The following is a 22,622-nucleotide window of genomic DNA, read 5'->3' on the forward strand; positions in this document are numbered from 1 at the left end:
AAGAATATACCTTCTTCTCAGCATCTCAAGGTACCTCCTAAAAAACTGCAATATAATCGGTCACAAAACAGGCCTCAGGAGATACAAAAGTATTGAAATTATCCCATGGATTCTATGAAATCACCACAGACTAAGGTTGGTATTCAACAACAGCAAAATACAGGAAGCCCACATATATATGAAAGCTGAAAAAAGTTCAACACAATGACAACACAAACACAGGCACAGGCACAGGTAAAGGTACAGGCAGAGGCAGAGGCAAAGGCAGAGGCAGAGGCACAGACCAGTCTCCCTGTTTTATTTTATTTTTAGTGATGGCGAACATTGAGCCATCCCAGGGCAAGCACAGAGAAAGGATTACCACCACCACCCTCCCTGCCCCAGTAAAGCAACTACTGTGGGAGTCTTTGCCCTAGGGAAGGGTACAGTGTGTACGGGCTGGAGGATGCATGCTGAGAGCCCAAGCCCTCTACTCCAGATGAGGCTCGAAGAACTCAGGCACAAAGAACCTCAGGGCAGTCACCACTGTAGAAAGCTGGCTGAGCAGGGAGGAGACAGAACCATAGAAGAGGCCGGAGTCTTCAGAAGTTACTTGACTGAAAGCGAGGGGAGAGGAAAAGTCACACTAGGAGCCACTGAATGCTCACCTCGGCCCAATCCTCCTCCATGCCTCCTGCCAAGCCCATGGACCCAGTCCTTCCAGGACTCCCTCAGGCTCCCTGTCAGGCTCACACCCCCTCCTCACAGTGAGTCTTTTAGGTGTCTGCAAATGTACAGTGGGGTGCAATAAACAGCTGCCTACTGCCCCCCAAGCAGGCTCCTCCCCTTCTAGAACTTACATCACCAGGTCACTTATCCCGAGCTTTTGTCCCCACCAGCAAGAACACGCCCAGGACAACCAGAATCTTCTGTGGCAAAAGCTTTATTGCTTACTTTTCAGGAGCCAGAGGAGAAGAGAGAGAGAATGGCGAAACCCCATCCCTTTTATGGAGGATTGTCTGCCGCCTCGGACGTGTCACTCCCTGATTGGCTGCAGCCCATCCACTGGAGTTGTCATCACGGGGAAGGCAGAGAACATGGAATGGAAAGCCGCGGCACATGCGCAGATAATTTGTTTACTACTTAGAACACAGGAGGTCAGCGCCATCTTGTAATGTCGAATGTGAGGGCGGCTCCTCACAGTCACTGCCAGCCACTCTGAGCTCCCTGTGAACTGCTCCTTCCAGGGACTCCTCATCCTGGGTCAGGTACATATGCGTGATCTCTGCATCTATGAAGGACATGAAAGGCACTTGTGGTCACTGGTGGGGATTCTGTTAAGGTGACTTCGTCGTGTTGTCCTCTCCACACAGGCTGCCTCCTCCAGGGCCCTCGATTCCCACCATTCCTCCACCACCACTTCCTTAAGACGTCCCGATAATGAGGTGATGTCCCCACAACCCCTCTCCCTGGCCAACTCAGGACACCTCTAGGCTACCCCTCTCAGCTGCTGTCACAAACGTCTGAAAGGATACAACTCTAGGAATTGGCTTTCCTCGCCTTCTGCCTCCTACTCTGGATCCTGTGGTGGCTTCTCGTCCTCTTCTGTGCCTTCACCACCTCGGGGGATTCAGAGCAGCCAGAACCATTTGGCACCCTGGCATTACCCTCGGCCCTCTCGGCACCATCTCCACTATCCTGGGCACCAGAGCTTGGGAGGCAACTATGGTCATCTCTGCTGTTCCGTGAGTCACCCGTGCTGCTGCTGGGGACCTTCATGGCTGCTCAGGCAGTCTCGGGATCCACCACCGACTCCACTGTCCCCTGCAGGTTCTAGGAAAGACTGAGGTGCCTGCTCCAAATCCCACTCTGTTCTCCACAGTGAACCACGTGAGGTGAGGCCCACAGAGCTTGTGAAAACAGGACCAAGCGAGAATTGGCTCTGGCCAAAACGGTACTTCCCATAGACCTCAAGAACCTCTGATGATCTGCAGCTGGATTGCTGAAATGGACCCCATACCACCCATTCTCGGTAAACTGGCCCACTCACAAGGGTCATGCAACCCCAGGGCTTCAGAAAGCTTAGGGTGACAGCAATGTTCAGACTGCCTATGAAACCAGGCCTGGTCTGGGTTCTAGACACCTGGAGACCTCAAGACCCTCATGGTGGTTCGACCAAGTTGCCTTGCTCGATCTGTTTCCCGAAAATCCATAACATGCACACGCACATGTATACACACATGCACACGTGAACATGCGAGAACATACACAGTCAGAACTGGATTAGAATGGACAGTCAGCAGGATAGGTACAAGGGAATTTGTCCCTATGGCCACTCTCAGTGTGCTCTGGGCCCAGGGTACTTGATGACATGGGAGGGAAGACTAGCAAGAACCATCTGCTAGGACACTACATAAGGACTAGATGGATAACCTGGACCCACAGCCAGAAAGGGCCAGGAGAAGGATGCCTACATTTGTGTCAGGTTCTGTCCAGTCAATAGCAGGTCTAGGTTTATGGCATGTCTGTATGTCTGAGTATGTATGTTGGTCTTAGGGGGGTTTCTGGAGGGCACCAAGGAGACACTTCTGTGCAAGGTACATCTCGGGCAATAGGGAGAGCACAGAAGGATGGTGGAGATGGTCCAGTGTGGACAGACCTTGGTGTTGTGAAATGTGGGATAGTGGATTGATCCAGGGTGGTGGTACCAGGTGGTGGTGGGAGGGGTTATGGGTCCTTGGTTCATGCACTCTATCAGTAGATGCAGCAAGATCAGGAGTTCAAAGTGTTACTTTGCTACATGCTGATTCTGAGGCCAGCCTGTGCTGTGTGGAGCCATTTCTCAGGACAAAACAGGCAACAGGCAACAAGAAAAACACCTGGTCATCAGGAGTGACAAGTTGGCAACAAGAGTTCTGACACCGAGCTCAAGTCAAGTTTTACTTGGTAACTGGAATGTGCCTCTGCAGTTGCTAATTTTTAGGAAAATGGGAGTGGGGTGGGGGTGGGGAAGAGAATGAGAAAGCCTGTGCCCCTTGTCCCACAGTAGGCATGGCTGCTTACTACTCTTCTACATCCTAAGAGAGAACCATAGTTCCTTGCTCCATGAGTGCCACCCTTTAGCAGGAAACAGAATCACTAGAAAACATTCCCACCCTATCCTGCCAAGTGGAATCACTTGCAAGGCTCTGCCTATTTATTTCTATACTTACCTATGTCTGAAAACCGGTTTTATTAAAACTAAGTTTCAAATTAATTATATCACATTAAAGCTGTAAAGAAAAAAAAATCCAAAACCAGTTTGTTCCTTCACATGGCATCAGGCAGCTGGGGCTGGTGAGTTACAGGTTCTATATCCAGCTAAGTGACTGATTAGGTACAATTTTGGTATTTGTTCCCTGTCACGAATTTAAATGATACTAATCTTGCATCACATTCCATTATTTGGACACCCCTAAGTTGAAATTATCTGGTTTGAAAGGGAAGGAAGGAAAGAAGGAACTAAGGGAGGGATGGATGGAAGGTGTGAGTAAAGAAGGAAGAAAAGAAATGAAGGGAGGGAGGAAGGAAGAAAGGAAGGAAGGAAGGAAGGAAGGAAGGAAGGGGAGGTAGGGAGGGTGGGAGGAAGGAAGGAAGGAAGAAATAAAGGAAGGGAGGAAGGAAAGAATGGAGGGAGGAAGGAAGGAAGGAAGGAAGGAAGGAAGGAAGGAAGGAAGGAAGGAGGAAGGAAGACCTCAAATATAATAGGAAGCTGCAGGCTGATGATTCCCAACATTTACACAAGAAAAACATCCAGTTTGTCCTGACCAGTGGAGCTAAACATTTACTGTAAAATACCTGCAATAATCAGTAGCCATATTATGAGGAAGCTTCATTATAGGGCTCATCTATGTCAGCCTTGTAAAGCTGAAAACAGTTAGAAAAGAAAAGAAAAGAAAAGAAAAGAAAAGAAAAGAAAAGAAAAGAAAAGAAAAGAAAAGAAAAGAAAAGAAAAGGAAAGGAAAGGAAAGGAAAGGAAAGGAAAGGAAAGGAAAGGAAAGGAAAGGAAAAAGAAAAGAAAAGGAAAAAGAAAAGAAAAGGAAAAAGAAAAGAAAAGGAAAAAGAAAAGAAAAGGAAAAAAAAAAAAGAAAAGAAAAGAAGGAAAAAGAAAAGAAAAGAAGGAAAAAGAAAAGAAAAAAGAAAAGAAAAAAGAAAAGGAAAGGAAAAAGAAAAGGGAAGGGAAGAAGGGAAGGGAAGGGAAGGGAAGGGAAGGGAAGGGAAGGAAGGGAAGGAAGGGAAGGGAAGGGGAAGGGAAGGGAAGGGAAGGGAAGGGAAGGGAAGGGAAGGGAAGGGAAGGGAAGGGGAAGGGAAGGGAAGGGAAGGGAAGGGAAGGGAAGGGGAAGGGAAGGGAAGGGAAGGGAAGGGAAGGGAAGGGAAGGGAAGGAAGGGAAGGGAAGGGAAGGGAAGGGAAGGAAGGGAAGGGAAGGGAAGGAAGGGAAGGGAAGGGAAGGGAAGGGAAGGGAAGGGAAGGGAAGGGAAGGGAAGGGAAGGGAAGGAAGGGAAGGGAAGGGAAGGGAAGGGAAGGGAAGGGAAGGGAAGGGAAGGGAAGGAAGGGAAGGGAAAGGGAGAAGGAAGGGAAGGGAAGGGAAGGGAAGGGAAGGGAAGGAAGGGAAGGGAAGGGAAGGAAGGGAAGGGAAGGGAAGGGAAGGAAGGGAAGGGAAGGAAGGGAAGGGAAGGGAAGGGAAGGGAAGGGAAGGGAAGGGAAGGGAAGGGAAGGGAAGGGAAGGGAAGGGAAGGGAAGGGAAGGGAAGGGAAGGGAAGGGAAGGGAAGGGAAGGGAAGGGAAGGGAAGGGAAGGGAAGGGAAGGGAAGGGAAGGGAAGGGAAGGAAGGAAGGGAAGGGAAGGGAAGGGAAGGGAAGGAAGGGAAGGGAAGGGAAGGGAAGGGAAGGGAAGGGAAGGGAGGGAAGGGAAGGGAAGGGAAGGGAAGGAAGGGAAGGGAAGGGAAGGGAAGGGAAGGGAAGGGAAGGGAAGGGAAGGGAAGGGAAGAAGGGAAGGAAGGGAAGGGAAGGGAAGGGAAGGGAAGGGAAGGGAAGGGAAGGGAAGGGAAGGGAAGGGAAGGGAAGGGAAGGGAAGGGAAGGGAAGGGAAGGGAAGGGAAGGGAAGGGAAGGGAAGGGAAGGGAAGGGAAGGGAAGGGAAGGGAAGGGAAGGGAAGGGAAGGGAAGGGAAGGGAAGGGAAGGGAAGGGAAGGGAAGGGAAGGGAAGGGAAGGGGGAGCTGGTTGCAAGTTAGATGTCCCATCACCTCCCTGGAAGGAAAGTGTCCCCTTCTGAATTCTGCTGACCTGGCCAGGTCATTCATCAGGGGTTCCTTTTACTGCCAGAGTCTTCCTTAAGTGGCACAGCTGCTCTACAAACCGAAATTGGTAAGCTTTAATCTCTGGATTCGCTAACAGACAAAACAAAATAAAATAAAATAAAACAAACAACAAAGTAATCCAGGCCCCTAGAGTAGACATCCCCAGTCTACATCTGGCTTCCATATACAAAGCATACATGTTTGTATACACACAAACACATGCACGTGCAAATATGTGATCCTCACAAAATGAACCAGTACATATACAAGCATCTGGATTTGTAAAATATTGTCAATAATTTGTGTTGCTTGACTGAAATTACAGAATTGAATTTTCCTTCCATATCCCAAACTGTCTTACATTACTTTGGACTACTCAAACATTTAAATTCCAGAACTTTTTCTCCACCGGAGCACACAGATGAGAGAAATTCTGGAGGTTTCTGCCACTTTAAAGTAAAATCAGATGAAAAATATTTGCTCTTTTTTATTTTGTTCAGTAACATTTAAACACGCATTCCTTCAGTAACTGAAAGATACTGACTGATATGGAGCACACAGCATTGCAGCGCTGAAGGTTAAGTTCAAAATAACAACTACTCAAAACAGGAAACGCTCTGACTTTTCTTGTATCTGGTAACATGTTAGGATTCACGATTTCTTCCTTGTCCTCGTTTGACAACAGCCACAAACTCCAGGCGCTGAATGTTTCTCATCACCAGGGAGAGCTGGTCAAGGAAAGTGTTGATTGGAATCCGGAAGAAGACAGGGTCATCAGTAGTCCATCCACTAAAATTGAGAGAGAAGAGACACTGTCGGGGAAATGATGAGGGATCTGTTCGGGTCCGCCACCCCAATGTCTTCCTGCTTACTTAAAATCCCTCCAGTGTCTCCCTTAGGGCACCACTAGAGTGCACACTGCCTCCCAAACTTGATGCCACCCCTCCAGACTTTTGGAATACTGACACAGCCAGGATACTGTCATTCACTGTTAACTCCTGCTGAACCATCGCTTGCTGGGGACGGGCACTGGCGACCAGGGATCTGCGTGCCATGTCTGCCTCCACTGCAGTCCTGAAAGGCACTGTTACAGAGCTGGGACGAGATGATGTTAAGGCACTATCCGCTGCATACTCTACCTTTGCCTGGAGAGACCTACTAGGCCTGCCTGGCAAAGAACCCTCCTGCAACCAAAGCCCAGTCATCTCCTACCTCCCCAGTGGTCCTCATCTTCTTCTATACTCTTCAGCCCTCTCAGGCAAGGAGTCTCCTTGTCCTGTCACGACTGCCTGCCCACATTGTACCTGTCTGTCCTACCCCTAGTCAGCTGTGCTCCGGAAGCCTTTCATGGAAGTTTTAGCCTCCTTATCTTCCGGTAGGCCCTGCCACGGTCTCCTCGGAAAGGATACAACTCCAGGAGTCGATTTCCAGTTGATGCAGTATCTCCGCTGGGCCCAGGGACAAGTGTCGCCTGCTCGCTGTGAGGAATGCCAGCTGCCTCTTCAGCTGCTGCTCCAGACCCTACAGCACTCCCTGGGCTGGGGCTGCCTGGAGCAGCCTGACTTCCAGGGGTAGCCGGGGTCCTAGGAGCAGCTGGTCTCCCAGAATCTTGTGGGCAACTCTGAGGGTCGTTGCCATGGTCACCTTCAGTTGCCGAATTTTGAGAGCTAGCCTGGGCATCGGGAGCTTCAGGCCTCCGTTGGCTATCTTCACCTTCTTCAACCCCTGATCTCTCATCTAAGCCCTCAACAGGGTCCTGCATGACTACTCTGGCTTTTCCCTCAGTGCCCCAATTCAGTCACTAACACAACCGTACCACTCTCAATTTGACTAAGAAAAGGATGTTCCCGTGCTAAGCGCAGGCAGCGGGTTTATGCCTCGAACAGCACGTGAGACTCACTGCGCATGAGCAAACAAGATCTCGCGAGGGTTGGTTCCCTGTAACCTAGTGTTCTGTCCAGACTCTGTGGGAAGGGCGGGGGGAGGGGAGCTCGGCATCTCTGAGAGCCAGAAAAGTAGAGCTGTTTCACACAGCTCCTTCTCAGGGGACTTGTATAGGTTGTATAGGGACTTAGGCTTCTTCCAGGCTGCTCCACCCACGAATGGCACTGATCCTAACAAACTTGAGGCTTTGGAAGCTCAGTCAGGCGGGTATTCAGAGAACCAGTGCAAGTTGACTGACCCGCGTCCCTAACACCCTGACCTGTTAAGACTATATTGGTTCTGACCTACTGCTCCACCCAAACGTTTCTGCATTGACTCATGACATCCTCACAAACAATTACAATTCAGTTCTCTTCATCTGGCATTGCCTAGTGACACTGATTAGTGTGACTGAAAGGGTAAGCTTATCATGGCCCTGGATTACTGTGTTCCATAAGCAGAGTGGGCATATAGAAACTATCTGTTACAGCAGCAGCCTCTGCTTGGAGTCCAGGACACAAGCTTGCCCTTGTCATATGGAAGAGATGTATTTGCATGCTCAGCAAAGCCGCAAGTGCTTTGAGGGGTAGAACTTCTCTGTGTTTCCCGGGTTGGGGAATTGTGTTTCCTGATTGGAGGGAGTTGGGTGATGAGGGGCTCTTAGGGTGTGGAAGAAGTGTGAGTAACATTGCAAGCTGATGGCCAAGATGCTGCTGTGGCAGATGCGGCTGGTACAGCTGTTACAGCTGGTACAGCTGTTACAGCTGCTAAAGCTGCTACAGCTGCTATAGCTGCAGTTGGAAATATAAGACAAGGATACTCTGCTAGGTCTTGAAGCCAGAGTTAACCACTGACCTTTTGGTACCTATGTGGTAGGAGCCTCAATTTAGCCCCCGCCCCCCAGACTCAGAAGTACCTTATATTCTTGCCATGAGTGGAGATACCCTATCAGAGTCCAGCGTGCAGAGTGAACTCGTACCTGTAAGACATCATTTGCTGGTTGTGTGTGAGGGAGGTAAACAAAAAATAAAATTAAAAACAATGAGGTCTGATAGGGGAGCAGCCGGATAAGAAAACCAAAAAAGGAGCAGTAATTTAAAGTTTATTCCAGCTATAATTCAGGTTATTCTGACTTTAAGGTAGCATCACATGGCATACTTCTGAGTCCATTCCCGAGATATTCTGTTGTACTTATCTCTGTCTCTTTTATAGATCCGTGCAATCTCTGGCACTAGGGGGTCATCTGGGTTTGGATCACATAGCAGTGAACAAATGGATAAAAGAACTTTAGAAATAGTTAAAGTAGGAGACCACTGTGATCTTAGAATATCAAGACAAATGCTGCCATTACTGTTACTATTTGGATGATAAATTCTTGTTGTAAGTGCAACCTTAGGTGGTTTGAAGGGGTAGTCTGTAGGAAAATGAATTGTCAAAAAGAATACACTACCTTGATATGGGCTGTCATTAGGTCCCATAATTGTGGCTTGCCAGTCAAACATGTCATCTCCAACCTGCAGGACATTGTGCTGGAGGGTCACGGGCCAAATCACTAAGTTCCTTATTAATCCGTTTCAGCGCCATAGTCTGTGCTTTTCACCGGGTTCCTCACTATCCCGTGGTGTACTCAAAGGTCCGGCCAAAACTCTTGATTATCCCGGAGGCGGAGAAGGGTTGTCTCTTCTCATACCGGCTCTGCCAGACACAGGCACTTGGGATGGAGGTGGCAGATCTCCCGAGAACCTCGTGGCAGGCTCGCCGGAGCTCTGCAGAGGTCCTTTTCAATTTGAAGTTCGTGTCTTACATATCTTTCACTTGATTGATAAGAGTTAGAAGAAGATATTTTATCAATGGAATAGAATAGAAGACCCAGAAATAAACCCACACCCCTATTAAACTTCGACAAAGAAGCCAAAACCATACAGTGGATACTTCAATCTCACTTAGAAGAGAAAACAGAATAATCATGGGAGGCAGTGGGAGGGAGGGAGTGGGGTGGGAGATGGGAGAGGACGGAGAAAATGGGAGGCAGGATCAGGTGTGTGGGGGAGACAGGAGAGAAGCCCAAAGGATCAGGAGAATGAATGGATATATGCGGTTTGAGGAGTGGGAGAATGTTAGGATCCTTATAGAAAGTCCCAGAAACCCAGGAGGTGAAAGATTCTTAGGGCTCAATGGGTGTAACCTTAGCCAAAATTCCCAACAGTGAGAGAGGGAACTCGAGGAGTCTACCTCCAGTAGATAGACAGAGCCCCAAGTGGAGGGATAGAGTTATTAAAACACAATCAAAATTTCTGACCGAGAATTGTCCGCATCTAAAAGAACTGGAGGGACACAAATGGAGAAGAGACTGAAGGAAAGGTTACTCAGTGACTGGCCCAACTTGGGATCCATTTGATGGAGGTGGGGAGGCACCAAGGCCCAACACTGTTACTGATGCTATGATGTGTTTATAGACAGGAGCCTAGCATGACTGCCCTCTGAGAGGCCCTACCAGCAGCTGACTGAGACAGAAACAGATACTTGCACCTAACCATTGGACTAAAGTCAGGGACCCCTATGGAAGAATTAGGGGAAGAATTGGAGAATCTGAAGAGGAGGGCAACCCATAAGAAGACCAGTAGTCTCAATTTACCGAGACCCCTGGCTCTTGAGACTTGAGTCCCCAGGGAAGGGGGAGGCCTGTGGGAAAGGAGAGGGGAAGGACCCTCTCAGAGGCAAGGGGGAGGGGAAATGGGTTGAGGAACTGGGGGCAGGGTGCTGGAGGGGGCAATGGCTGGAATGTAAATAAATAAAATAATTAATTAAAAAACCCTCCCCATTTCTCTATTTCCTCACTCCTCTTCCTGGCCTAGCACTTGTCACCAGCCATTGCCAAACTTTTAAAAGAGAGATTTATTTATTTATGTACCTATGTATTTTACATGTATGCATGCATCTGCACATCCAAGCATGGAGTATATATGTGTATGTGTGCTGGTGCCAATGGAGTCCAGATTCCCTGGAACTGGAGTTACAGGAAGTCATGAGTGAGTTGATGTAGATGCTGAAAACTGAGTCCAGATCTTGACCAAAAGCAGGAGGTGCTCTTAAGTGCTGAGACATCTCTTCAGTCTCCATCATCACTTTTTAAAGGAGAGAGACCAGGACAGATGGCTGATGGCATTTGCATCTGTAGTTTTCTTTCTTAGCTAGACTTCCTGATTGGAAAAAGTCTACAGGTCCACTGTCCTTCCATGCACCTCCTACCTCTCAATAAAAGGCTTCAGCAGTGAGCTAAGGCTGCAGCAGTATGTGGATTAAAATCTGACTGGATCTGAGGGGTCTACAGAGAACTGCTGAGAGACTTCCTCCCCAAGTCCCAGGCAGACAGCTATAGTCAGAGGCAGCACCCCAGCTTGGAGCTGGACTTGGGCAGCACTGTGTTGGATTCCCAGGGAGAGACAGGGGATTCTGTAGTGTAACTGCCTGAGAGATAGTAGTTTTTCTGGCAGATACAGTGAGCAATTCGGGGCACCTATGCCCAAGGGAGCCTTTCTGTGCTCCCTCCCCTGTGTCCTCCATGTCTACACAGGACATAGGAGGGCCAGACCTACTCTCCCAACTGCTTGTGCTGGAGGCTGCCTGAGATTAGTACACACACACACACACACACACACACACACACACTGACATCTGCAACCCAAACAAAAGACAGAGAGCCAACTCAGAAGCCTAGGGTCTTTCTACAGTCAGCCCCTCCCTTCAAATAAAAGAATCAGAGAGGACTGCAGTGTCCTGAATCGAACAGCAGAGGAAGACAAAGGTAAAAAGGGCTGCAGATCAGGTAATAATTATAAATTGATTATATATACAATATACAACATGCAATATATATGACATATAATTAATATATAACAATCAATACATAATATATAATAATTTTATATATCATATAATAACATATAGCATAACATATGATATATAATATACAATATATGATACATAATATATAATATAATGTAATATACAATATATAAGATATAAGATATAAGAGACAACATAAAATATACAATATATAATATATATAATTTTATAGGTCAAGATAAGCAACAGAAAGAGGAAACAGGATCTGGAAGAGATGTTAGAAAAAAAGGATGCAGAATTTCATTGACCAGACTTAGCTGCAAGGAGATAGAGATAAGGTTTGGAAGCAAAGTCTAGAGGATATTTACTAAAGCTAGTAAATCAAAGTAAGCTAGATGCTACAATATCAGAATTACAACATAAGGAGAAGCTAAAATTATGGAAGCAGATCCTAGAACAGAAGAAGAAACAGGGATTTACAGAGCAGCATGAACAACAGAAAGAGAAATTTAAGATTTTGCAACACGGCCTAGAGGAGACACTAGAATTGAAGACACAGGAAATTATAGACCAGAATAAGATACAGAAAGTCAAAAATGAAGGTGGGAAGCCGGGTGGTGGTGGTGCACGCGTTTAATCCCAGCACTTGGGAGGCAGCGGCAGGTGAATTTCTGAGTTCGAAGCCAGCCTGGTGTACAAAGTGAGTTCCAGGACAGCCAGGGCTACACAGAGAAACCCTGTCTCGGGAAAAAAAAAAAAAGAAAAGAAAAGAAAGAAAGAAAGAAAGAAAGAAAATGAACATGGGAGACAGGAGCTGAAAAAGATGCTAGAATAAAGGATACAGGAGCTCACAGATCAGACTGAGCAGCAGAGAGAAAATGAGTATTGGTAGCAGGACATGGAGAATAACCTTTTAAAATTAATCAATCAAAATAAAATTGATAGTAGAATATCAGAATTGCAATATAAAGAAAAAATTGAAATGTGGAAGCAGAACCTTGAGCAGAGAATACAGGAATGCAAGGAACAGGAGGAGAGACAAAAGAAGAGATATGAAGCATGGGCACAGACCTTAAGGGAGGAACTTAAATTTTCGATTAAGGAAAATGAAGGTAGAGACAGAAGATAAAATTAGAGACCGCCAACCAAAGGTTATCAGAAAACAAACTTTAGTTCATCTGATTAGTATACAACAAAGCCCTCCAGAAGATGATCATCTCCAGGATTATCAGGAATTCATATGGCAACCCGTGGATGTGTTAGAACTGAGAAAATTTAAGGAAAATGTCACTAATTTTGGAATGCATTTGCCATCTGTAAAACAAATCCTGATTTCTTGGGCTATTAAAAATAGAATAACTCCCCAAGACTAGAAGGCTATGGCAAAAGCAATACTAGATCCAGCTTCACATTTACAATGGTTCTCATGGTGGAGAGAAGAGGCAAAGGTGATAGCATGACAAAATAGAGCCAGGGGTAGAGAGCTTTCCACAGATCAGCTGCTAGGTGAAGGTCGCTTTGCTGAGGTAGAGGTACAGGCTGTATATGATGAGGAAACTCTGCCATCGTGCTCATTGGCAGCCTTAAATGCCTGGGACAAAGTCACAGAATCAGGAAAAGACACGAACCACTTCCTCCAGTCATGCAAGGTACAAAAGAAACCTACATTGACTTTTTGCAAAGGTTAACTCCAGCTGTGGAAAGGAATGTATCAGATCCAGCAGCAAGAAAGGCAATGATTGAGTCTAACCTTTAAAAAGTGCTAATTCTGAATACAAGGAAGTAGTCAGACCACTGAGGGCAAGGTCAGCATCAATAGAAGAGTAGGTTAGATATACAGCTGAAGTTAGACCTTGTTCCACTGATATGACCTTAATAGCTGCCACTAGAGACCTAGAGATGACCCAAAACTTCAAATGTTTTAATTGTGGTGAGCAGAGTCATCTCAGAATAAACTTCAGGGAAAACCAAATTAATCCCCCACAGGGGCCTATGCCTTCTGGAACATGTAAAAGATCTGGCAAAGGCTGACATTTGGCTAGGGAATATAGAGCAATAGACAAATGGGGCAACACTTTACCAAAAAACTCCTGGGGTGGGGCTCTTGCAGGCCTCAATGCCAGATAGGGAGAGTTGTCTTCCTCAGGACAATTAAACGTCACTGCTCTAAGAACAGATGTTGTGAGACCAGATAACAAGGTGGAGGCAAATTCTATAGACAATTCAAAAAACCTAAAAGGGGGCCAAAACTGAATATATTGGCAAACTTCTATAGAAGATAAAAGGCCCAAGCCAAGAATACTAACTAGTAAACAATATTGAGATTGAAGGGATGGTCGACACTGGAGCAGATGTCACCATTATTTCTCCAAAATCTTGGCCTGCAAGTTTGCCACTTCAAGAAATAGACATACACTTTCAAGGAGTTGGGACTTTATCCAAAACAAAGCAAAGTGCCATATGGCTTAAATGTACAGGACCTGAAGGTCAGATAGGAAAATTGAGGCCATGCATGGCTGATATAGCCATTAACTTATGGGGAAGAGATCTGTTACAGCAGTGGAAAAAAAAAGAACAAATTAATATCCCCTCAATTTCAGAGGCCAGCCACAAAACCAGTCAGGCTCCTAATTAAAAAAAAATAGTTAAGGAACGTTATTGAAGGCAGTTACAGACTATCCAGGCTGTCCATAAACAAGGTACAGCAGGGGCTGACAATGTAGTTCTATCTCAAGGAGTCACTGCTGATAAGACATCAACAGTTTTACCACTAAGGTGGTTGACTGACCAACCCATTTGGAGTGATCAATGGTCTATGGCAAAAGAAAAACTATAGGCACTAGAATAGCTAGTCCAGGAGCAGCTGGGGGGCTTAGCATATAGAGGAGTCCACCAGCCTTTAGAATTCTCCAGTATTAGTCATTTTTAAAAATCTGGCAAATGGAGGATGTTAACAGATCTCGGAGCAATTAATCAGATTAGTATTCAGCCAATGGGTTCTTTGCAACCTGGAATCCCATTGCCTTCCTTGTTGCCTAAGGAATGGCCTATCATATTGATTGATCTAAAAGATTGCTTTTTCACAATTCCTCTACATGAATGTGATAAGGGAAGGTTTGCTTTCTCAGTACCTACCTTCAATAGAGTTTGCCCAATAAAAAGATATCATTGGAAATTCCTGCCACAAGGAATGTTAAATAGCCCTACCTTGTGTCAATATTTTGTACAACAGCCATTGGAGATGATGATCCACAATTTCCCCAATCCATTATTTACCATTGGATAAATAATGGATTTATTATTTATAAATAATAAATTATTTATTGGTAATAAATAATTTTATTTGTAAATAAATATTATTGATTATTAATAAACAGGACCCTTCTTCTTTAGCTATGGTATTTCTACATTACATAATTCTGTCTAGAAGCTCATTAAATAAACTAAGCTGGCCTAGAACTCTTGATCTGCCTTCCTCTGCCTCTTGGAGTCCTGGGATTAAAAGTGTGCCAAGTCAGAATTTTTGTTTTTGTTGTTTCATTTTTTAATTAATTAATTAATTAATTTTTACTTATTAAAGATCTGCCAGGTCCCTTAGTGGAGATAAAGAAGGAATGAATCAGGCACAGTGGTAGTGATGACTCTCAGGGTAGGGGGTGACGTGCATCCTGACTGACTGGCAGTCAGAGTGATCATTTATACAGAACTCAGTAGGCAAGTTTAGATTCATGTTGTTCCAAGCCATAGATGATATTATTTTTGTCCCTGGACATGTGTTTTAACTTTCTCTTGGTCATAGTTTAGTCGTTATTAATAAACAGTGGCACAGCAGAGTTATCTTTCACTATAAGTTTTCCTCATCAACCCCACAACCCAACTAATTATATTCAATGTTAATTCCGTTCTCCTGTGAGTGGTTGCGAACAAGGAATGAGTCAGCACTCAGGTTTTCATTGCTGGGGCATATGTGGGTGGAGATTTACTGCAACAAAATGGCGCCCAACGTATTGATTTGAACTCAACTAACCTAAGATAAAAAAATCACTGCCCCCCAACCCCTGAATGGGGCTTGGGCAGTTACCTAGACTGTAGCAGCATGGATTTGAAGCTGACTGGGTTTGAGGAGCCTACAGAGAACTGTAGAGAAGCATCTATGCCTGAGAGAGCCTTTCTGTGTTTGCTTCCCTATATCTTTCGCTCCCCACCCTGCCTCCCCCATCTCCAAACAGGGACACAGACAATGCGGGTCTTTTTACACTCAGCTTCTCCCTATGAATAAAGAATTGGGAGACAAAGGTACAAAGGGCGCTGGACCAGGTAATTCATTTATATAAAGAAAGAAATATAACCATTTGATACTTAAAGATGGTATAAAGATACAATAAGTCTTACAGGATACTCATTTCTGTCTAACATGAGCTCCATGGGAATTTTGGGTTTAAATCCTGGTTTGACAAGCTGCCTCTTATAAACAGGTATAGAAAGAAAAGGAAAGGGAAGGGAAGGGAAGGAGAAAGGGGAGGGGAAAGGGGGAAAAGGGAAAAGGGGGAAAGGGGGAAAGGGGGAAAGGGGGAAAGGGGGAAAGGGGGAAAGGGGGAAAGGGGGAAAGGGGGAAAGGGGGAAAGGGGGAAAGGGGGAAAGGGGGAAAAGGAAAGGAAAATAGAAGTGTGAATCAATTGTTTTAAAGATGTTATAATAAAGTTTGCAGGAGAATCATATTCTGTCTGACATGGGCTCCACAGGAATTTTGGGTTTAAATCCTGACATGACAAATTAGAAAGGCCTAAATAGGTTAAAATGTGTGTAATTTTGAGTATTGTTGTTGGTTTTTTGTTCTTCTGGGACAGAGGGCAAGCTACAGGTTTCCCTGGTTACGGCTGAAGGCTATGCTGAGTTGGGGGAAAGATTTTGTCTTTGTGTGTTTGCAAAAGGTAATTAAGGTATTTACACCTTCCAGATTTCTATGGATCAGATTTGATAGAGGGAGACCCCCTGAGAACTAGATTCCAGAGAATCAAACAAAAAGTTTATCTTGATGATACTAAAATTTTGTTTTGAGATTTATATATTACAGAGTATACAGCCTTGGTGAATTTCATCTTCAGCCATGCTTAACTGACCTGCCTGGACTCCTGATGTCTTGGTTTTTCATCTGGATCCAGTCAGGACACAGACATCAGAGACTAATACAATCATTGGTGTGGCCTTCTTAAGGCCAACCAAGTCCCCCATTTCCCTACACTTCCCCCTCCCTTCAAAAATATCTCAATGCCCATATTCAGCTTGAAGAAGTTATGAAGAGTCGTCATCCCAGTTCCCTGAGCTTTGGGACTGGGGGTGTTTTTATAGGTTGTCTTTGACACTAAAAATTTTGAAGTACAAGGCTTAGACACAGTCCTTCTATTGCTGTTGTTATAAAGAGATCTGAGAAGTTTAAGCCTGTGAGTTAAGGGCCAAATAGGAAATTCATGGCTCTGAGTTTATTGTTAGTGTGTTTTCAGTTATTTTAATCAGAAATGGCTGAGAGTAGTTAACAGACAATAGTCTAGATTACTTCAGATTGATGGTTTGTTTTCAAAAACATCAGAAGTCCACAGAATGTGATGTTTAATGTTATTATTTACTTGTTGTTGAGACTAGTCTGCTCCTGACAGCTTTCCCTGTCTTGGATTCAAAGAAGAAACTGAGTATCTTTGAGTTACTCCAGTTGTGGCAAAATAGCCACTAGGCAAGATTTGCCTCATTTCATCTACAGACATAAAAAAAGGACACAATTACAGGTTAGGACAGCTTGATTCTGCAAAGAGAGAGTAGTCTAGTCCTTAATATTCCTGTTTCTCTAAGTCTGTCTAATGACTCTGGCCAGTAAGCTGAAGGCTGATGCTCCAACATGTTGAAGTAAGGGACTGTCCAAGTGATCAGTGGTCTCTATAAATTGGCTAAGTTTTGGAAGCTGTGTTAGGCTTCCTACATATTTTCAGTTAATATCAGTCATTCTTGGATTTCTGATGGGATTGAAAAACCACATAGTCCCCTAGCTAACCCAGGCTTTTACTTTGAGAGGAACAGTTTTGAGAGAACGGTTTTCAGATGGCATTCAATCTAAAGCCAAGCCATAGCCAGGTGCATAACTATAGTCTTTAAGGATAGATGACAGTGTGTCTATTTAATAACAAAGATGATGAACTGGGTGTTAGGTTTCTTCTACTCTATAAATTACAGAATAATAATAGTTATGTTCAATTATATCTGAGATAAAATAGTCTTTTAATTGGACAGAAAGGATAGCCCTGGGGCTAATTATATTTGATGTTAATTCCATTCTCCTGTGAGTGGCTGCAAACAAGGAATGAGTCAACACTCAGGTAATTTCCTGTAAACCTGCTTCCCACCTTAATTTGTAAAATAAAGGAGAGCTGATGATTGGGCAGATAAAGGGAAGGTGGAGCAGAAGGTAGGGGGAGAGAGAAGAAGGAGAAAATGGAAGAGGGAGAGGATGCAGAGCAGGAGGAAGAAGAAAAGTGGAGCAGAAGCACATGGCCTGGAGAAACTGCAAGTTCTAAGGGGTCTCATAAGCTGTAGAAGACGGTAGTGTAGCAGTAGATCTGCCCAATCTAGGCACACAGCATGTATTTATATTAATTGAGTTGTGTTTTCATTGCTGTGGCATATTTGGGTTGAAAAGAATTACTGCAACACCCAACTTTTAACAATCTTTTGTTTTCAAAGGTACTAGACAGAAAGAAAATATCTATTCAAGCCTGGAAAGACTGCTATGTCCCAAGCTGTGTATTATCAAATTTTAATGGTTAGAATGTTTATTGTCATTAGGACCAAGAAAAATCGTCAGACCAAAGATGCTGTAGTTACTACTCAATTTCTGCCATAATACAATGTTTATATTTTATATCTTTGTAGAATTTATTTATATGTCTAATTTTGGTATTCTTTTGTTCCTTGGACATACAACAGTGGTCCTATACAAACTAACTTTTCTAAGAAAGGGAGTTCTTAATACTTCATTCTTTTATCATTTATCCACACCATTCTTTATCCATCAATATAAGCCACTGTGTAAGGCAGAGATAACTCAGGCCAATCTAACTTTGTTGCTATAACTTTTCCTAGAGGGGCATACCATTTGTGGCCAAAATCTTATATGCCACGTAATTGCATGAGTGTATAGTAAGAAGAGGCTTTTAACGTGATCTGCTGTTCTAGCCCACCAAATCTTGTTTACTTTTATAAGTTTACTTTGCTTAGATTATCTTGTTCCTGAGTACAAGGTCAGACGTTCCAAGCATATCTTGTAGTCAGAGCCTCATTCTCCAGTGTCTTTATTTTAGTCACCTTCAAGGGTGTAAGGTAAATCTTCAAGAAGGGCCAAATAAGGATATTTCCCTAGAAGTTGGAGGGGTAGTATGCTCAGGACTTTCTTGAGGAAGCTTAGAAGCAGTACTCCTGGGGAAAGCCATAAATGATTCATAAGAAAATTTCTGTCAATCCAATATCTGAAGTTGTACAAATATCAAGACCCACCCATGCACACAACCTCTAGAGATAGAGACCAAAAGTGGAAGACTGCAGGACTTGGCTCAGCTTTGCAGGTTTCTGTCAAGCAGCTGTGCTGGCTTTATGAGATTCACTATTCCCATTAGATATGAGTGTGCCACAGATGCCTATAAATTAACTTGTCTTGGTTTAGTTTTGCCAGGTTACTTGCTTCTGAAAATCCATCCTTTCTTTTTTAACCTCTTTCAGTTAAATGAGATGTAATATAAAGTATATCCTGTAGCCTCCCCCAGTCTTGAGCAGGCTGATTCAGACCTTGCTGCCACTATGAATGAGATCACCTGGGGTGTAGTCTTCCCACCTAGATGATTCTATTGTTCTGTTACTGGTGCTGTTCTTCTCCAAGATGCTGCTACCTACTGAGAGGGTGAACATGCTTTCCTGAGAAATTCCTGAGACAGCAGGCAACCCAGTTAACACCTTACTGCCAATTTACTTGCTGTCAGACAAATTGCCTATAGGCTGGTGACAGGATTCAAGAGTGGATCGGAGGGAGATGGGCTTTCCCCCTATATAAGCACAGATTTTTTTTTATTTTTAATATTTTTATTACATATTTTCCTCAATTACATTTCCAATGCTATCCCAAAAGTCCCCCATAGCGCCCCCCACTTCCCTACCCACCCATTCCCATTCTTTTGGCCCTGGCATTCCCCTATATTGGGGCATATAAAGTTTGCAAGTCCAATGGGCCTCTCTTTCCATTGATGGCCGACTAGGCCATCTTTCGATACATATGCAGCTAGAGACAAGAGCTCCGGGGTTCTGGTTAGTACATCATGTTGTTCCAACAATAGGGTTGCAGATCCCTTTAGCTCCTTGGGTACTTTCTCTAGCTTCTCCATTGGGAGCCCTGTGATACATCCAATAGCTGACTGTGAACATCCACTCCTGTGTTTGCTAGGCCCCGGCATCGTCTCACAAGAGACAGCTATATTTGGGTCCTTTCAGCAAAATCTTGCTAGTGTATGCAATGGTGTCATCGTTTAGAAGCTGATTATGGGATGGATCCCTGGATACGGCAGTCTCTAAATGGTCCAGATTTTTAGTAAACATTGGGCTTTGGTCAGCATTTGTCGTGGCCTTGTCTCTTTTCTTACAGCTGTCTATTCTCTTTTTAGCCCCAGCCTGCTTTTCAGGAGGACCCAGTTCATGTGGCCAAGGGCTGCCACAATATTCTAATAAATTTCTCAATGTAACTAGTATCTTTATAATGTTTCCCTTTTCATCTTCAATTTTATTAATTTATGTCTTGTCTGTTTTGGTTAGTTTGGTTAGATTTATGGCAATGGTTTATATTTTCAAAGAGTGAAATCTTAGTTTTACTCATTTTTGTTTCTATTTCATTAATTTCTGTACAACTATTACTTCTTTTCATCTACTGCTGATCAGGTCAGTCAGCATGGGAACCATGACTGGGGGAGTAAGGATGATTATAGAAAAGGCAGAAAGAAGATGCAAGAGACAGAGATGGTAGGGCTGCAGTTCAGTACCATGCTATCTAACAAGTGTATTTTTTCAGTGTGCTTTAAAGGCAAGCAACACAAATCATGCCCAATTCCAGGAAGATAAACAATGACCATAAATCCTTACATGGTGAATTTTTGGTACAGAGCATCTATGTTTGACTAAGGTCATTTCCATCAGGCTAGGACAGTCTCCCAAGGACATATAGATGAGCAGAGGAAATTATCAGGGTATAAAAACAGAGACAAATGTCAACAGACTCATTCATGATTAATCACAAGCAAGAAGTTAGTCAAATTAATTCTAAAAGTGCTCCCCACACGCATGCCTTTTTATCTATACAAACCAAAGCTGTCTCAGCTATTGGCACATAAAGATTGTACCTGTCTTGGGCATCTCCTCAAGGGGTGTGGACCTTATCTGTCATTGGCACATGAATACTAGTATTCATGCCCTGTCTTAGGTTGATACACCTCTGAAAGAATGTTACTTATCTTTTCTTTTTTTAATCTATAAGAGGCACTTTATCAGTCAATGGACCAGAAAGTTGTGCCTGTCTTAGATTGCCATCTGAAAACACAGCTCATAGCCATCATTGGCATGTGAACAATCTTTATTCATGTCCTGTCTTACGTTGAGAAGGTTTTGAAGATGGTTTTACCCATCATTGACTCCCAACTTCTGCCATGGAAGATGTTGGAGCTTGAATTTATATAACTCTGCTTTGATATCTGTAAAACCTCTGATGATTACTCTCAAAAGTACATGTAATAGACATGCCATAAACGGATAACAAATCCAAATCCTGCTGTCTTAGTCAGGGTTTCTATTCCTGCAGAAACATCGTGACCAAGAAGCAAGTTGGGGACGAAAGGGTATATTTGGCTTACACTTCCATACTGCTGTTCATCACCAAGGAAGTCAGGACTGGAACTCAAGCAGATCAGGAAGCAGGAGCTGATGCAGAGGCCATGGAGGGATGTTCTTACTGGCTTGCTTCCCCCGGCGTGCTCAGCCTGCTCTCTTATAGAACCAAGATTACCAGCCCAGAGATGGTCCCACCCACAAGGGACCTTTCCCTCTTGATCGCTAATTGAGAAAATGCCTTACAGTTGGATCTCATGGAGGCATTTCCTCAACTAAAGCTCCTTTTTCTGTGATAACTCCAGCTGTGTCAAGTTGACAAAAAACTAGCCAGTACAATTGACCCCTTGTCAACTTGACACACAAATACATCACTAGTAAGCCTCAACCCTTAATTTCTTATTCATCCCCACGATCTAAACAACTTTAAAAGTCCCACAGTCTTTACATATTAAAAGTCAATCCCTTTAAAATGTCCAAAATCTTTTAAAATCCAAAGTCTTTTTACAATTAAAAGTCTCTTAACTGTGGGCGCCACTAAAATAGTTTCTTCCTTCAAGAGGGAAAATATCAGGGCACAGTCACAATCAAAAGCAAAAATCAATCTCTAACCATCCAATGTCTAGTATTAAACTCACAATCTTCTGGGCTGCTCCAAGGACTTGGGTCACTTCTCCAGCCATGCCCTTTGTAGCACATGCATCATCCTCTAGGCTCCAGATGCCTGTACTCCACTGCTGATGCTCTTGATGGTCATCTCATGGTACTGGCATCTCCAAAGTACTGCATGACCCCTTTACTCCAAGGCTGATGCAGAGGACATGGAGGGATGATCTTTACTGGTTTGCTTCCCCTGGCTGGCTCAGGCTGATCTCTTCCCCCCCCCCTTTTTTCTTTTTTTTCTTTTCCACAATTTTTTTTTATTATGTATTTTCCTCAATTACATTTCCAATGCTATCCCAAAAGTCCCCCATACTACCCCCCCACTTCCCTACCCACCCATTCCCATTCTTTTGGCCCTGGCATTCCCCTGTATTGGGGCATATAAAGTTTGCAAGTCTAATGGGCCTCTCTTTCCAGTGATGGCGGACTAGGCCATCTTTCGATACATATGCAGTTAGAGACACAAGTTCCAGGGGGTACTGGTTAGTTCATCATGTTCTTCCCCCTATAGGGTTGCAGATCCCTTTAACTCCTTGGGTACTTTCTCTAGCTTCTCCATTGGGAGCCCTGTGATCCATCAAATAGCTGACTGTGAGCATCCACTTCTGTGTTTGCTAGGCCCCGGCATAGTCTCACAAGAGACAGCTATATCTGGGTCCTTTCAGCAAAATCTTGCTAGTGTATGTACTGGTGTCAGCATTTGGAAGCTGATTATGGGATGGATCCCTGGATATGGCAGTCTCTAGATGGTCCATCCTTTCATCATAGCTCCAAACTTTGTAACTCCTTCCATGGGTGTTTTGTTCCCAATTCTAAGAAGGGGCATAGTGTCCACACTTTGGTCTTCATTCTTCTTGAGTTTCATGCGTTTAGCAAATTGTATCTTATATCTTGTGTATCCTAAGTTTTGGGCTAATATCCACTTATCAGTGAATACATATTGTGTGAGTTCCTTTGTGATTGTGTTACCTCAC

At 44.2% G+C, this 22,622-nt stretch overlaps 1 protein-coding gene and 1 pseudogene across 1 annotated transcript; both read right to left on the minus strand.

Annotated features, from left to right (window-relative positions):
* Positions 1 to 5,801: 5,801 nt before the first annotated feature.
* On the minus strand, positions 5,802 to 7,119 carry LOC147004688 (uncharacterized). The gene is made up of 3 exons (XM_085837687.1): positions 6,723 to 7,119; positions 6,280 to 6,408; positions 5,802 to 6,102 (listed from the first exon to the last, which is right to left on the minus strand). The coding sequence occupies exons 1-3, from the start codon at positions 7,073 to 7,075 to the stop codon at positions 5,958 to 5,960; spliced, it is 627 nt and encodes a 208-aa protein (XP_085693813.1). The 5' UTR covers positions 7,076 to 7,119; the 3' UTR covers positions 5,802 to 5,957.
* A 1,166-nt stretch (positions 7,120 to 8,285) lies between these two features.
* Positions 8,286 to 8,828, minus strand: LOC110286717 (ubiquitin-conjugating enzyme E2 D3 pseudogene; annotated as a pseudogene).
* Positions 8,829 to 22,622: the final 13,794 nt, after the last annotated feature.

The sequence above is a fragment of the Mus caroli genome, unplaced genomic scaffold (genome assembly GCF_978045245.1).
Source record: "Mus caroli unplaced genomic scaffold, Mus_caroli_1 scaffold_5, whole genome shotgun sequence".
NCBI lineage: Eukaryota > Metazoa > Chordata > Mammalia > Rodentia > Muridae > Mus > Mus caroli.